Genomic DNA, 17870 nt, shown 5'->3' with positions numbered 1-17870 from the left:
GGCTTGATTGCTCATGATAAAAGCTGCTGACTTGACATCTGGGATGAAGGTCTTTATAGTAACTGATAATGTCTTCATAATTCTCGATTTTTCTTTCGAGACTTTCAATGCGGCTTTCAAGCTTTAGATGCATAGTCTCTCCTGGCTCAGTAATGATAGACATTCCGGGGCTGACATAATAGTTTGGGCCAATTTCACTTCTCGCATATTCGAAAGCTTTAGAGACATCTCTAAAACCTTTCCAACGGTAAGACTGATCCATTGGGATGACTAGTTGAACTTCTGCCCAATTGGCAAAAATTCCAAGCTTAGCTCCTTTAGTTACCACATAACATGTGTAACTTTTGGTTAGAACATAGTTGTTGTAGTCTTCGAACACATATTCTAGACATTTGCAAACGTTAAAACAAACTTTCCCGTTTCTTGAAGTAAATGAAAACCAGAAATTATTGAGGATAACTTTCTAGATATCAGATGGCTTAGACATTCCTTTCCAAATATTTTGGGTGAAACAATAGAGTTCATTTGGAAAAGCACAAAGAGAATTCTTACCAAAGTTGAACCGCATTGGCTGAGGATTTTGATTGAAGGACTGATTCCTCTCGAAGGCTTCAATAGGCTTGCTCATTTTTGTAGATGACAAAAACGACTTGAAAGATGCTGTAAACAAAGAAAGAAGATGTTTTTCTTTGGTTAGCTGTGAAAACTAAAGAGCAGAAGGCTCTTATTTATAGGCAGAGGGCCTGTATAAAGCTGGTTAAAGTTAGGCAAATGGCCTTTGAACTTATGGCTGAAATTTAAAGAAATCATGATAAGATTCCTTTGATTGAAAGCAAGATAGCCTTTGAAGGCGTCTTTCTTACTAATACCTTCTTGAATAAGGTTACTTTGAGGGGAAGAGTGTTTGTGAAAACAATCCCTCTACTAATACCCATTTGAATAGGGCTACTAGAAAACGCTTAAACTTTCTTTGTCGGCTTAATCTTTTCTTCTTCCATCATTCTGGATAAGAAATCTGCTGCAGTGTTTTCTTTTCCTTTTATGTGCTCAAAAGTTGGAGTGTAACCATTCCCAATTATGGCTGATTCGAAATGTACCCTGCGACGGGTCCAAATTCGTCTTTCTTTTTGTTTCTCTTGAAAGGAAACCATGGCTTCACAGTCAGTTCTAATGGTAAAAGGTTTACTTACTACAAAAAGTCTAAATGCATGTAGGGCTTCAATTACTCCCCAAACTTCTGCTTCTGTGGCGGCTGTTATTTCGATTTTGAAAAGTCCAGATGCGTACCTGCACATTCTTTCAGAGTCTTTTGGGCTATACTTGTCAGGTTTACAGTAGAGAACTGCTCCCCATCCAAGTTTACAAGTGTCAGTCTGAATAATTAGATAATCACTACCTAATGGTAATTTAAAACTTTGTAAAGTTTTAACTATTTCTTTAATTTCTTTGACAAGCTTTGTGTCTTGAAAATTAAAGTGCTGTTGACCAGTTTTCCTAAGTTTAGCAAATAAAGGTCTGGCTTTCCTGCTGAGATTAGGAATATAATCTCTAGCATAGTTGAGTATTCCTAAGAACTTTTGAAGTTCTTTAAGGTCTTTGAAACTATCTGGCATATCCAGAATTTTTTGGGCTATATGAGGTTGGAGTTTTATTTCTCCATTCCCAATGATTGTTCCTAAGAAATTAATCTCAGGTTTGGCTAATTCAATCTTCTTTTTAGAAACTATTAACCCATGATCAATAAATTTCTTGAAGACTAGCTGGAGATGTCCAAGATGAGTATCATAATCTTTAGAAAAGACTAGAATATCATCAATATAGACAACAACAAACTTCTTCAAATCTTTGAAGATGTTATCCATTTTTCTTTGAAAAACGGCTGGTGCATTCTTTAATCCAAATGGCATTGCATTCCATCGAATAATCCTTCACTACAAGTAAAGGCTGTCCAAGGAATTGACTCCTTGCTCATTTTGATTTGATAAAAACCACTTTTTAAATCAAATTTGCTGAAATTTTTTGCTCCTTGTATAGCATTAATCAGCTGATTTTTCATCGGCAGATTATAGCTATCGCTTTTCATATTGTCATTTAACCTTTTATAGTTTATGACCATACGGGCTTTTCCTCTCTTAACTTCGCTATGATTTCTTACCATGAAGGCTGCAGATCTGTGAGGTGATACAGAAGGGCTGATGATCTTGAGTTTGAGCAACTCATCAATCTGTACTTTACATTCTTCTTGATCAAGATTGCTAAATTCAATCTGGGCTGTAGAAATGAGATGGTCAGGGTTAAGAATATCAAGTTTACATTCTATACCATCCTTTTCCCAATGCTCTAAAGGATTTTCTCCTATGACTTTTAAGATATCTAACTCGTGTAGAATCCTATTTAAATCTTTCTCGCTTTTGATATTGCCTAATGCAAAGAAAGAGTTAACAAGGCTTAAATGGCTAACTGCAAATTCAGGGACTTTGATTTTGCGCTTTGGAGGAATGAAGTCGATAATCTCGGTGGGAGATTGATCATTCTGCTTTGTGTATTCGAAAAAATCGAATTCTTCTTCATCTTGAAGAGGGACTAAAATATTTGTGGCTTCTATGTCGAGTTCAAGATCTAGTTTTTCCTGTATGGGTCTACCACGCTTTTCTCCCAACTCTGATGGCTGTGTGGGAACAGAAATTGTTCGTCGGCTAATATGGAAGGTATCCGAAGTGAGGATAAATGTTCCATTTTTGTCTAAAAGAAAATTTAACCCTAAAATAAGCTGGTAGGATAAATTAAACTTTTTAATCCAAATTGTTGGAGCTAAAAGCTTAATACCTGGCTGGTCACAAAATTCAAGTGTTGAGGCACAAAGAATTTTGTCTTGGATAAACTTAGTACAATCCATCTGCCTAACTTTAACCAGCTTTATACAGGCCCTTTGCCTATAAATAAGAGCCTTCTGCTCTTTAGTTTTCACAGCCAACCAAAGAAAAACATCTTCTTTCTTTGTTTACAGCATCTTTCAAGTCGTTTTTGTCATCTACAAAAATGAGCAAGCCTGTTGAAGCCTTCGAGAGGAATCAGTCCTTCAATCAAAATCCTCAGCCGATGCGGTTCAACTTTGGTAAGAATTCTCTTTGTGCTTTTCCAAATGAACTCTATTGTTTCACCCAAAATATTTGGAAAGGAATGTCTAAGCCATCTGATATCCAGAAAGCTATCTTCGATAATTTCTGGTTTTCATTTACTTCAAGAAACGGAAAAGCTTGTTCTAACGTTTGCAGATGTCTAGAATATATGTTCGAAGACTACAACAACTATGTTCTAACCAAAAGTTACACATGTTATGTGGTAACTAAAGGAGCCAAGCTTGGAATTTTTGCCGATTGGGCAGAAGTTCAACCAACCATCTCAATGGATCAGTCTTGCCGTTGAAAAGGTTTTAGAGATGTCTCTAAAGCTTTCGAATATGCGAGAAGTGAAATTGGCCCAAACTATTATGTCAGCCCCAGATTGTCTATCATTACCAAGCTAGGAGAGACTATGTGTCTAAAGCTTGAAAGCCGCATTGAAAGTCTCGAAAGAAAAATCGAGAATTATGAAGACATTATCAGTAACTATAAAGACCTTCACCCCAAATGTCAAGTCAACAGCTTTTATCATGAGCAATCAAGCCCTCTCTCAAGATAAGCTTCATCTCAGGCCCAATACTCCTGCCATGAAAAAGAAAGAAAAAGAAGTGCTAGCACATCAGTTGCCAGCTCAACAACCCGCTTTTCCAATTGAAAGCATGCTTATAAAAAAAAATGAGCCGTCTACATTAGCCTCTTCAGCAAAAGATGAAAAGCCTACATCAACCACCATTATTGAACAACTGGAAAGCAAAATGGAACAAAAGATGGAAAGATTCTATTTGATGATGATGCAGCAGTTCGAGACACTAAAGCATCCTGACATCAACAGCCTTTCAAAAGCAGTCTCCCATGTGACTGTACCAGCCCCGCCAGAACAGCCAGATTCTTTAGAAAAGAAGACCGACCAAGATAAAGTGATGTAGTCCTTTGTGGTCCCCTTAGCCAGCCAAAAAGAAAGAAAGATTCTTTTTTTTTTTTTTAGCTTTTGGTAGCACTTGGCTGCTAGCTGATAGCCTTTTCTTAAAGTAGGAATATATTCCCTACTTTATAGCTTGTTTACTTTATGCTTTGTGTAACGTATAAGCCTTCTTCTCCTATATAAGGAGCCTCCCTCTTTGTTACAAATATAGAATAGAGAATAGTGAGAGAATGGAGAGAAAATAAAAATATGGGAAAGTGTGTGAGAATGAAGAACTAAAATCCTTTTAAGGGGAGTAGGCCTAGAAATTAGGAAGCAGAGTGTGCTATCTTCCATGAGGAGCTTCTTTGTCCAAGAATCTTTCCTCAATATGTTTGTAAGTGTTTAAGATTGTTTATGTTATATGTACAATGTGTTTATGATTTCAATTAATGAAATATGTTTGTTTCCCTATTTTGACTCTTCTTTAAGCTTATTTTATGGGCTTAAGATCTGTTATGTCAGACATCATGAAATGGTTTTTACCTCCTATATTCCTTTGTTGCTTCCTATAAAAAAAATAAAAAATGTGGAGTGAAACTTTTTGGATCAAGTATTAGAAAGGAAGGGGTCACTATATGGAGATTGTGGATGAGAGGTTGTTTGTCTTTAACAAGCTTTATGGTCTTAGTGAAGGGTAGTGCCAAAGGATGAGTTAAAGCAACCAAAGGGATTAGACAAGGAGATTTGCTTTCTCATTTTCTCTTTACCATAGTAATTGATGTCTTAAGTAGGATGTTGTTGAAAGCGGAGGAATGTGATATCTTGGAAGTTTTCTAGTTGAGAGGAGTAGAATAAGGGTGTCCTACTTGCAGTTTGCAAATGATACCATTCTTTTCTCGAGTGTTAATAGGGAAGATTTGCAAAACCTTAAACTAATATTGTTGATTTTTAGGCACATTTTAGGTCTTAAGATCAATTAAGGCAAGAACACTTTATTTAGTTGATACATGCATAGTTTTAAAAGGCTCAAGGCGCACCAAGGTGCAAAGTAGTCCTGGAGCCTGAGGCGCAAGGCGCGAACTTTAGTGAAGTGAGGCGCACCCTAATTTACATATATATTTTTATATAATATAATCAAATTTAACAATCATTTATTTGTCCTAAACACAAATCATCAAATATCATCCAAAACTTCAATTTAATCAAACAAAACATAAAAATAAAGAACTCCAAGCATAAAAACAAATCCAAATCCATATTGCTAATAGCCTAATACATATCCAAATCCAAAGTTTCCAAACCAAAATATGAAATTTGTCCACAATTCAATAATATCATTAAAAAATGCAGAAAAGTGAAGAAAAGAGAAAAATACCGAGGTCTCGGAAGGTACGTGACTATTTTTCCTCTATTTTTCCTCTTCTTCTTCTTCTTCACTTCTCCACTGCATGACTGAGGCTAGGGCACGATTGGGAGTGGTGTCGGGTTCAAAAATACCATAAAAGGGAGCTGGAAGGGAAAACAGGGCCAAAACGACGGCGTTTTGGCCTGTTTTTTTTAAAAGAACAGGGACCAAAACGACGTTGTTTTGGACCCAAAAAATTTAAAAAAAATTGGGGCTCCTCAGCCCCAGCCCTCTGCAACCTGATGACAACTGAAGAAGAGAAGGAGAAGGAGAAGGAGAAGAAGGAGGGCGTGTCTGGTCGGAGGCCAGTCAGGCGACCGCGTCGCACCTAAGCGGCACCTTCGTTAAGAGGCGTCGCGCCGCCCCGAGCCTGGGCGTGCCTTTCACAACTATGGATACATGAGTTAGGATCAAACCCTAGGTTGGCTTTAATGCTTGAATGTAAGGTTTCTAAATGACCATTAACCTATTTGGGTCTTCCTTTAAAAGGAACCAAAAGGCTAGTGTTTTTTGGGATTTGATGGTAAGACAAAATTTTGTGGAGGTTAGATGGTTGAAAAAAAACGTTTGTATCTTTAGGCGATATGGGGTTTAGGAAGATTGCTTTAAGGAATAAAACACTCTTACAAAAATGGCTTTGAAGGTTTCCTTGCAAAAGTGATGCTCTTTGGCGTAAGGTAATTTTGAGTATGTAAGGAACTCATCCAATTGGTTGGGATGCCAACATCATAATTAGGTGGTCAAATCGATGCCCTTAGAAGACCATGACACAAGTTTTCTAGGATTTCTTTGGTTATACCTATTATGTCTTGGGGAATGGGGCAATTTGCTTTTGGGAATACTTGTGGTTGGGTATTCAACCTCTATGCTCTCAATTTCCAAATATTTTTAGAGTTGTGACAATTAGAAACTCATCTTTCTCATCTATTCTTGGAACCTCCTATCCTTTTTCTCGGAACTTTATATTTTGTTATAGTCTTACTAATGTGGAGATAAAGGATTTGGAAAGACTAATGTCCTCTCTCTCTCTCTCTCTCTCTCTCTCTCTCTCTTGTGCACTTGATTCCATCCTTGACAAGAGAGCTTGGTTTTTATCTTCTTCAGGTATGTTTTAAGTGAAATCCTTTCTCTTAGCCATATCCAATGTATCGGAAAAATTCATTTGACAATCTAAAGCCCAATGTAAGGTCAAGACCTTCTTGTGGCTGGTGATAAAAAAAAAAAACGTGAACACCAATGGCTTAATCTTCTTTCGGTATATTTTTAGTAAAATCTTTCCTTTTGGCCTTGTCTAATCTACTAGCTTCTATTTATTTCTTGAAGCAAAATTCATTCGGCAATTTAAAGCCCCATCTAAGGTCAAGGCCTTTGCTTGGCTTAGTGGCCAACAAGAAAGTCAACACCAATGACTTGCTACAAGTGAGAAGACCAATCAAGCCCTTGGTCTTGATCATTGCACTATGTGTATGATGAGTGGCGAGATGATTGATCATCATTTTTTGCATTGTCCAATGACTATGGTGCTTTGGCATAGATTATTTAGCGTGGATAGGGTAGATTAGGTTTCTCTTAAGAACATACCCGACATGATGGCCATTTCCTTCAAATGCATGGGTAGTGGCAACACCCTTTGGAAATCGCTCACCTTTCTTTGATTTGGATAGCCGGAGAGAAATGCAATGATTTTCAAGGATAAGTGGAGAATTACAAATCAATATGGGACATAATTTATTTCTATTCCTCTTTGTGGGCCTCGATAACTTTAGATTTCAAGGGCACTCCAATTAATGTTAATTCATCTTAATTGAAACTTTGTGCGTACATAATGATCATAATGGCCTTTGTTTTATCTAGGTTTTCCCTTAGGAGGGAATCCACAGACAATAGGATTTTGGGATCTGGTGGTTAATAGAATTTCGAGGAGGTTGGATGGGTGGAAAACATGCCTTTTTGTCACTAAGGGGAAAGATTACCTTAAATTCATTCATGTTTGTCTTACATCCTTAGCTATTTCCTCTTTTTTTCAAGATCCCAATATCAATAGCCTCAAAGATTAAGAAATTGCAAAGGGACTTTCTTTGGTCAAGGGCTGGGGAGAGTAAGAAAGATCATCTGATTAGTTGAGATGTAGTATGTAGGCCAAAGGAGATAGGAGGCCTAGGGATTGGGAAGACTTCCTTGAGAAATCGTGCTCTTTTAGGGAAATGGCTTTGGAGGTTCCCTAGGGAAAGTTGTGATCTTTGGCATCGGGTTATTACGTGTATTTATGGGACACATCCTAATGGATGTGATGCCAACATGGTGGTTAAATGGTCACACAGATGTCCTTGGAAGGCTATTGCACAAGTTTTTCAGGATTTTTCCCTATATATCCATCTTGTAGTGGGGAATGGGAATAGAATTTGATTCTAGGAAGATCTATGATGGGGCGACCAACTTTTGCGTTCACAATTTCCAAGTCTCTCTATAGTGTTATCTTAGTGAAAAACTCACCATCTTAGTTGTCTGTGGTAATTCCTATTCGCTCTCTTGGAATTTTAACTTATGTCATAATCTCATTGATATAGAAATTGAACTTCAGTGCATTTGTTTCATTTTGATGTAGATTAAACTTGGTCCTTATCCTCCCCAAACTTATTTATAGTAAAAAGAATTTTCTTGGTCTTGTACAATTTCTCAAATCGATTCCTGTTCCTTCAAGCTAATTTTCTATGGAAATCAAAACTCCTTCAAACGTTAAGGCCTTTGCTTGGTTAGTAGCACAAAGAAGGTAAACATCAATGACATGCTACTGTTGAGAAGATCCTACAAATCTCTTAGTTCTCAGTGGTGCATTTTATGCATAGGAAATTGAGAATTGATTGATCATCTTTTTCTAGATTGCCCATTAACTTTAGGGCTATGACACAAGCTCTTTAGCCTTGCAAGGATGGATTAGGTTCTAACAAGGAGTATTGGATGTATGATGATTATTTCTTTTAGAGGATTGGGGAATTCAATCAGAGGCAAGTCTCTTTGGAAAATTGCTTGCCTCACTTTATTGTGGATTATAGAGAGAAATGCTAGGATTTTTTAGGATAAGTGGAGATCGGAAGGGATGTTATGGGATTTGCTTCCCTTCTACTCCTCTCTTTGGGCCTCATGTACTGTTGCTTTTAGAAGAGTTCCACTTAATGTTATTCAACTCAACTGGCTTTCAGTTTGTGATTCAAAAGTTTGAGATGGTTGGAGGATGCCTTTGTGTAATAGTTTTTGTATAGTGGGGTGTCTAGTCTTACTTTGATCAGAATCTGCATTTTTGAGGGAAGGACCTCTCATCTTTCTCTTGTACCTTTATTATTATTAATATATATTTTGTTTCTAATAAAAAAAAAAATAATGGTTTTGATACAACAAATTTTGGTGCAAAGTTTCGACCTGCTTTTGTAGGTGCATGGAGTTCTTAGGAGAACAAAATCTCTTTTGTTTTGTGTAGTTGTGTGTAGTATATAGTAGACATTTTATACATTGGATATTTTTATTAGAGTTTGTATTTGTATATTTAGGAAAAATTTCTTATCTTTCTCATGCATTTCTAACTTGGTATTGATGAATTTTGTTTTGGATAGAAAAAAATAAAGTTCCAAGAAAGAGAGGATCCATAATGACTACAAATAGTTGAGCCATAGGAATCTCTTGAAGTGGAAAGCAAATAGAAACATCATAAGGGTTGATCTCCCCTCTAAAATACAAACGGATATAGAACTTCTTAAAAACAGATAATTGTACTATAATTAACATAAAAATGAATAAAATTATGATATTATATGTGCTTCGACAAGGGTGGGCATCTTTGTTTGGAAAGTAGTTTGGAGGAGGATTTTTTGACATTAGATTAGCTCAAATGGAGGTGATTGATGTTGCCAAATGGGTGTTATATATTTAAAATAGAGGAAAAATAGTTGATCATGTACTCTTTCATTGCTCTAAAGCAAACATCTTGTGGTAGTTGATTTACTCTTTGTTTGCTATAGTTTAGGTGATGCAATGTTTACTGAGAGGAACTCTTTTAAGTTGACATGAATCATTTGTTGGAAAGAAGTGGAAGGAAGCTTGAAGAACTGTTCCTTTCTGCTTATTTTGGACTATCTGGAAGGAGAGAAATAAGAGGTCATTTAAAAATGTTGAACGAATGGATCAAGCAATAAAATTGTATTTTATGTGTAATTTTTTGGAATGAGTTGGAATGTAAATAGAAGATTATCAATATCCATATGATTGGCTTTCTCTCTTCTTTTGTACCTTTTTTTGACACCTTTTGTATATGCTGTGTGTACTTTAGTGTGCTCATTTTCGGAGTGCTTTAAATATATTTTCTGATTGCCTATCAAAAGAAAAAAAAAAGAAAAAAGGGGGGCATAAACTTAAGAAATCAGGAAGCTCTGGGCAATAGCTTCGATGGAAAACAGTATAAACATCTAACCAGCATGTTGGCATCCCATCCGTTAAAGTTTGATCCATATATAATTATAACAATCTTGTGCTAGAGTGCATGACCCTGCATGGACATCTCCTCTGCTACATATAGCCAAGACAACTCTATTCCTCAAAGAAACCTTATCAGTGCCAAATCCCCTTTCACCTTTTGGCTTGTACACCTGATTCCAACCTATTCAATGATCCATCTACCCTCCTAAATCTCAGATAAAGAAATGTCCCACTGGCTTCTCTCAGTTCTAGTTGCTACCTTAACGATGATCTTGATTAAGTGATAGGATAACAAATAGAAATGTAAACCAAGAAGAATTTTTCTGAGTGTAATTATACCTTCTAAGGATCAAATAGACTGCCTCCTAACCATTGAAACTATTGGAGATTCTTCTAAAACAGAGTTCCAAAAAGGAGGAGCTCCTGGATTCCCACCCAAAGGTAGACTCATAAATGAAAGAGGGCACTAAATGTTGCAACCTCATGCAGTGGCTAACCTTTAGAAAGATCATGGTTGACCTTGATTCCAAAGTGGATGCTCTTACTGAGGTTAGCCTTTAGTCCTGGTGTCCACAACAAAACTGAGAGAATGCACTTGATATTAAGGATATCTTAACTTGAGAAGAAAATAATATCATCTGTTTAATGCAAAGTTTGACACCCTTGTATGATTTCTACCCACTACTCTGCTCAAAACATATCGACAATTGTCAAAAGAAAAGGTATCAATGAAATGCCTTGTTAAATTCTTTCTGATTTTGGTTTCTTTTTTTTATTTATTGGGTGCATTCCCCTTGTGACTAAGGTTTCTTTTATTTCTGAGAAATCAAACACGTGTGTGTGCCTTTGTCTGTTAATAGCTTTGATAAACTGTTCCACTGGTGGCCAACAGATAAATGACCGCTATGAGTTCCCTTTGCAACTTGATCTTGATAGAGAGAATGGCAAATATCTATCACCAGATGCCGATAGGAGTGTTCGCAATCTTTACACCCTTCACAGGTATTAGCAGTCTCAGTTTTCCTGTTCTATTTGGTAACCTCTTCTTTTTATTTGGTGAAATCTCTTGCAAAACATTCATTCCTGTTCATATTGTACCCGTTATCCAATGTCTTGATAATAAATAGTAATTATATTATTTGTTGCTCCGTGGGTTGGTCAACTTACAAAGTTTGTAGCTTCAATAAAGTTGATATTTTGTTACTTATCAATAAGAAGAGGGAAGTAATAAGGTGTGTAAGACAGACTGTAATTCTCCATTTACCCCACAGAACCACTTACCATTCTTTCCCAAACTGCCATCCACCAAACTAAAATAAAAAACTACACAAAATTAACAAAATGTGGTATAACTTAATGTTATTTGTTGGGATGCCACCTATGGAACAGATCAATTTATTGCAGCATCCATAATATATTTTGGAAAAACGAACATTCCCATATTGCGTTCATGGGAGATGCCTCTTTGGTGTAGCTTGTATTCCTTGCACCATCAATTTATTATGTATAGAAGAAATTGTAGGGAAGTGCCCTTATTGCAATACAGTCAATACACTTCAATTTCATTTATTAGGAAATTTTACTGATGTAGTCTAGACTTCAATTTGAAAGCCTATTGGAAGGACAATTTATAGGCTCCATAAACTGTGAACATAAAAACCTAGAAAGTTATGTTAATATTATAAAATTACCCTGACAGATGCCTGTAAAAAATTGAAATAACTAATCTAGTAACCTATGGGGCTTGATTTTGACGATTAAAATCTAGAAACTTCTAAAAATTAGGAAAAAAAGAAAAGAAAAAAGACTCCTACAAAGTGAACATTATGAACATAAAATAAAAATCTCCTATTATCTTGATTTTGTGGGTATCTTCTCGTGTTAGATCCTTCTACTTGGAAAAATTTGTACTTTTGAGTTTCCTCCAAGGAATTTTACTCTGAAGTGGCATCGACCCTATTCTTTTCTTTTAATGGTGCATGGTTGACTTTCATAATGCTGTTTACTAAGATTCACTAGTTTGATGGATGTCCCATTAATGCTATCAGTAAACAGATTGTTAAAATGTATTATTATGGTAGAATTCCTATTATTCTCAATTGTTTGTCTGCAGTGTTTTGGTTCACAGTGGTGGGGTGCATGGTGGACATTATTATGCTTATATAAGGCCAACACTCTCTGATCAGTGGTAAGCATTGAATTTCCCAAAGTTTTGACAGCTGTCAGCAAATTTACCAATTTTGTTACTTCCAAATTTTTGTTCTCTCAGTGCATGTTCATTCTCTCATTTGTACAAAGTTATTTATGTTTTACTGTGTTTAGACAACTTTCCCAAAGCTGCCATGTCATTTTCTAGTTCTCTATTTATTTTGGTTTGCCACTTGCTTTTGTGGACTGTATTAAAAAAATTCCCTCTGCCTTCAGGTTCTTATCATTGGGCTGTTCTCTTTCTTACTTTCATGAGTGTGCATTCATGCAGTTGTCAGGCTGCAATGACATTTTCTTATAGCATCTCCAATGGGGATACTAAAGGGAATGCTATCCTTGAAATATAGCATTTGCATTTAGCATTTAGCATTCTTGCTCCAATAGGCAATGCTATTTATGTGCCAAAACAATCATAGCATTATGTTTGGCATTGTGCATTGGAGTAATGTACTAAAATTTAGGACTTCTATTTTAGCATTTGCATTGGAGAGCAATTGCTAATGTCAAAAAATAACTTTTGTATTGCTGTTTTAGTATTTTGCATTGAGGATGCTCTTATGTGTTAATACACCTATTCCTGAGTAGCCTTTGGTTTTCTTCATTTTGATTTTCTATTATTTTAATTATGGTGTCTCATCATTTTCACTAGTGTCGTTTCTGTATTTTTTATTCTAACTTTCAATTGGAGTTCTTTGCTTTAGGTTCAAATTTGATGATGAACGGGTGACAAAAGAAGATATTAAGAGGGCACTAGAGGAGCAGTATGGTGGTGAGGAAGAGGTAATTTATTCACAAGCATAGATTGTAAGTTTTCTTTCTACTTTTATTTTAATCTTATTCTTATCAATATTATATCTGTCTGTATCCAACAGCTACCCCAGACAAATCCCGGATTCAACAACTCTCCATTCAAATTTACAAAATACTCAAATGCATACATGCTTGTGTATATACGTGAAAGTGACAAGGAGAAAATAATTTGTAATGTGGACGAGAAGGATATTGCTGAACACCTTAGAGTAAGATGTTTATTTGTAAATACTGAGTTGAGTTCTTCAAACTTCTGTTCTTTCAATAGAATTGTATTGAGCACTTTAGTTATTATATTCCAGATAAGGTTGAAGAAAGAACAAGAAGAAAAAGAGCAAAAGAGAAAGGAAAAAGCAGAGGCTCACCTTTACACTATCATAAAGGTTAGGACTTCACCTTCTCCCTCTCCTCCCTCTCTCTCTAGCTCTCTCCGTGGGTTGTTATTTCCTTGAAATTTAGTCTCTGCCTCATGGATTATTATTCACTAAATCAGTCATATCTGCCTCTAGGTTGCTCGGAATGAGGACCTTATTGAACAGATTGGAAGGGACATATATTTTGACCTTGTGGATCATGACAAAGTTCGTAGTTTTCGGATTCAGAAACAGACTCCTTTTAACCTTTTCAAGGTAGTACTCCTTTTTATGTTAAAGTTATTTTGAAGTTTCAGTAAGCTTTGGTTGGCTGGAGAAGTATAAGATTTAGTTTTGCTTCTAACTATTCATTAACGTTCATGCCAATTAATATTATGTAGCTCTGGAAGGCTTATATATGGGGCCTTGGGAAATCTGCCCGCATTGAGTTTTTATGTTCTAATTGAAGTTTCAATTTCTTCCAATCTAGAGCAATGATTTCTGTTTGGTTTATCACTTATCTTTTGCTAAATACACTTGGAAATTAGTTAGAAGGGGAAAACCTGTATCTATAATACCCGGATCCTTCAAGTTCACCCATTGTAGCCATGTTGACATGACATGACATGTGTGTAGGTATGGGGTCCTTGTTAGACACTCCTATTTTACTTTGTGTGTGACTTCTTGATTTTCCATAGATATTCTTTTCTTCTTTCAACTTTCTTGGTAATAATCACATTATAAAAAAAAAGTTAGTTAAAAAATAATTTTTTGTAAGAATATCTAGGGATATAAGGGGAAGAAAAGGGATTAGAGGAAAAAGATGGAAGCTTTTTAAAAAGGATTTCTTCATTTCCAATTTATTTTTAATGGGCTTTTCTTTTATTATGTCATATTCTAGTACCCCTGCCCCTTTTTGGATCCCTTTTAGTCGAGTTCTTGTATCCTAAAATTTGAGTTATGACACGTACCTATATCTGATGCTCATACCCAAACCCATGCAACATAGATATTAGAAAATATGTTCATTAAATTTATTTTAATGAACAAGTAAGCCTCACCAAGTCCTTTTTAGAATAAAATCCTTTTACTTTAGAACTTGAATTGACAATTGTGCATGGTGTATCCAACTTTACTTTTGGTCATATCCTTTTTACATATGTTTGGTAGATTCACCTCCTTCCCCTTAATTTATCCATGTTGACATGGCATATGGGACATATGTTGGACATGATTACTATTTCAAATGTACCCAAGTTTTCTAAAGTAGGAGAAAAAGAAAATGAAAGACAAAGATGATCTTTGTGTTCTTTCCTTAGTTTCAAATTTAGTGCCCCCTTTGAGTTATGTTATGAATCAAATTTGTGTATCTTAGGACTTTATCTTAGACTTCATTGGTGCTTTACCATCTTCTAGCTTGTTAGTCATCCCCTTTTTGTTGGCTTTTTCTGTTTGTCTTTTTTTTTTCTTTTTCTTTTTCTTTTTCACTTCTTTGGTGTATGTTTCTTGTATACCTGGGTGCTCCTCATTCTTTTATTGATATGCTCTTTTTAATTTATTTATCTGATTTGCCTATAAAAAAATAATAATAAAAATAAAACATCTAATTTTTGTTGTATACTGCTAACTGTTCCAGGACTTGCCATTTGTTTTGAGTTTCCTCTGTCCTATATAACCCGGGCATGGTTAGTAGACATGGATTTTCCATTTGTGAGAAAGCCCCTTGGATTTTCCATTTGTGAGATTCCCAGTGTAAAACTGAAAACAATTGCCATGATAAATGGATGGATTTTGAAGTGTGATCTCTCTTGCACTCTCCTCTTCCACCCAAACCTCCATTGTAACATGGTTTCATTCTATTAAAGCTTACATAATTCATTACAGAATTTTCAAAATATATGCATAACTTTTCAAGTTTTGAATGACCCAGCAGGAGTTATTCTACCTCTCAATTTGCTATAGTTGAAAATGATCCATAGTCATAATTTTTGTCTCCATGCACCTAAACAGTCTCTTTTAGTCTTTTTCCCTGATGATGGGAAAACTTCAAGCCCTGCTTCATGGGACCAGGGAAAGTTCTCGTTACACAATCCCTCTCAACAGAGCATGCATTGGGCAGGATTCATACCTGGATGTCCCACTTGTTTTGGGGTGTGGGGGAAGGCTTGCCATGTGCATGGTGGGATTGCCTGTCAGTTCAGTTACCTGTGGAGGGGTTATGTGCTGTCTCTTTCTTATCTTCTAAGATGTAGTTTCACACAAGCAACACAAAGACTTGCTTCTACAATCTAATCCCATGGCAATGAAGCCTTCCACTCGCCTTTGCATCTTTGCTCTATGTGGACGACATTCATTTCATGCAGCACAACTGGAATTGCTAGTGCTTGGAATAGTTCCATGAACAAAGACAGAAATGATCGAGTGGATTGGAAAAGATCACATTTTATTTGTAGGAAAGGCATGGTCAATGCATGGCCTCTTGCTTCAAGACTTGACAAGCCATTTGGAATCAAGTCTTCCACTTGCTATTGCATCTCTGCCAAATGTTTGGGTGCATTCTAAACTTGACACATTCTTGGATGGCAGTTAGTTGTGCTGTAAGTAATTTTATGGGTGAAGGCAGAAACAGTTACACAGAAGAGGAGGATCATCCTTTCCTGTGTGAAAAATGTATGGCCAACAAATGCTCTTGCTTTCACACATGAAACCCTTGCTAATAACTTCTTCACTTGCTCTTATCTCTTCCCTGTGTGTGGGTAACCTTCTAAATTTTAAGCAGTGCAAGACTGCAATTGGTTGTGCTGCAAATGCTTCTATGAACAAGGTAGAAACAATCATACTAAAATGAAAGATTGTCCAAAGGAAATTTTGACTTCAAAACAAATAAAAATTTTATACTTGAGATAATTATATAAAAAGTCTTAACTTGATGTTTGATTTTAGTGATATTTATAGGAACATATATGAATCAATGATTCATTAATTGAGCACAGAAAAGTCAGCTAAATGTTTTCACTTAGGGTCTGATAACAAGGCACAGACTCATTACTATGATTGAGACTGATAATAACACTGTACAATTAAGGTCGCTTAAGATATTTTTCAGTTTGTGGGGGCCATTGCTTGGGAGTCTCAACTGGTAGAATAAGGACAGGGTTTTTCATCAATGTTGAATTTAATTGTATGATTTACACTATGTATTTTAAAGATGTTCTCCAAAATTTATCCATAATCCAAAGGATTGCATTGAAATATGATGTTTGAAGTCATCTTGACTCAAGATTAATTTTTTTAGCTTGACACTTGATGGAAGCCATAATATTTTTTCTTTTTTCTTTTCTTGGTTTATGAGAAATTCTTTTGCTTTGATAAAATTTATTCATGAATAATCAATTTATAAAAAACAAATGGTATTTAGTTGGATAGCTTGCTAAATGGATTTGTATTAATGAACATGACTTTAACTTGATAAATTATCTAGGCCCCCTTGTGAGGCTGGTGGAAATAGTCAAACCCAAGCATTATTTCTTAATTTTATTTTTCTGCCTTCAATTTCTAGATTTATTTTATTTTATTTGTTCACCATTTTTAAATCAATTTGGTAGAAAATAATGCCTCTTATATTCTATTTCTTGTTATAGATTAGCAATTCTAGATTTATTTCAATTGGAGTTTGTTTTCACAAAACAATGTACAATCACAATCAACATTTTTTATTTATATTATTGTTCCTCAGGAGGAAGTTGCGAAAGAGTTCGGTATACCAGTGCAATTTCAACGTTTCTGGCTGTGGGCAAAGCGCCAAAACCATACATATCGTCCAAATCGTCCTTTGACACTCCAGGAGGAAGCACAATCTGTGAGTACTTCTGCATCTTTTTGTGTGCAACAGTATCAACTATATGTATATATGTCTGTATGTATGTATGTTCATCAGAAACAGCTGATATACCTCATGGTTGTCTAAAATAACTGGTTTTTTCTTAAATTTATTTTGATATTTATGTATTTGTGAACATGCTTACTTTGTAGCATTAGCCATTCTATTAAAAGGAACTCTGTTTTTGTACTTGGTCTGACAACTTTTGGAGGTAGGTGCTAAAAGAACACTGTAGAATAAGTTCCTGAGGAATATGATTTCCATTTGTATATCTCAAATGCACAGCAGATGAAGGCCAGGAGTGGAGGGTTGAGAGTGTTTTTAGTGCTTGTTCTTATGGATTGTTATATTTGGATGATGCAGACCCTTAAAATAGTGTACCTTTTCATGAAGTTTAGAATTAATATCATTGATGTCCAACATCTTAATATTCAATTGAGAGTGTATTTGGTGGATGCGTCCTTTCCCATTGTTATTTCTATGTGAGTTGACTTGTTTCATTTCTTCTGCTCCAATTGAGTTGCTTTTAATGACCTTAGGTTGGGTGAAGATATTGGTAGATGAAGTTAAAATGAACTCTTGGTAGGTATGTTGGATTACTTGATGAAGGACTGTATGCATATTTTATTGTTAGAGAGCAAAACTATTTGAAGCCACTTGTTGTAATTTTGTTAACATTGAGAGAGGAATATTAAAGAGAGATTGTTGGTCAATATTGAAG

At 35.6% G+C, this 17870-nt stretch overlaps 1 protein-coding gene across 10 annotated transcripts in view; it reads left to right on the top strand.

The window, feature by feature from the left end:
• The window catches only part of LOC100252573 (ubiquitin C-terminal hydrolase 12), a 45299-nt gene that overhangs the window by 13274 nt on the left and 14155 nt on the right, over positions 1–17870 (top strand). For all 10 annotated transcript variants that reach the window (XM_010660583.3, XM_059742324.1, XM_059742322.1 and 7 more), the window contains exons 10-16: positions 10791–10900; positions 12012–12086; positions 12808–12886; positions 12979–13125; positions 13219–13299; positions 13426–13545; positions 17006–17128. In XM_010660583.3, the coding sequence (XP_010658885.1) occupies positions 10791–10900; positions 12012–12086; positions 12808–12886; positions 12979–13125; positions 13219–13299; positions 13426–13545; positions 17006–17128 (735 nt within the window). The remainder of the gene's footprint in view (positions 1–10790; positions 10901–12011; positions 12087–12807; positions 12887–12978; positions 13126–13218; positions 13300–13425; positions 13546–17005; positions 17129–17870) is intronic.

This window comes from Vitis vinifera, chromosome 13 (assembly GCF_030704535.1).
Source record: "Vitis vinifera cultivar Pinot Noir 40024 chromosome 13, ASM3070453v1".
Classification (NCBI taxonomy): domain Eukaryota; kingdom Viridiplantae; phylum Streptophyta; class Magnoliopsida; order Vitales; family Vitaceae; genus Vitis; species Vitis vinifera.
The sequence above is the reverse complement of the archived record's forward strand: the minus strand, read 5'-3'. Positions and strand labels throughout refer to the sequence as shown.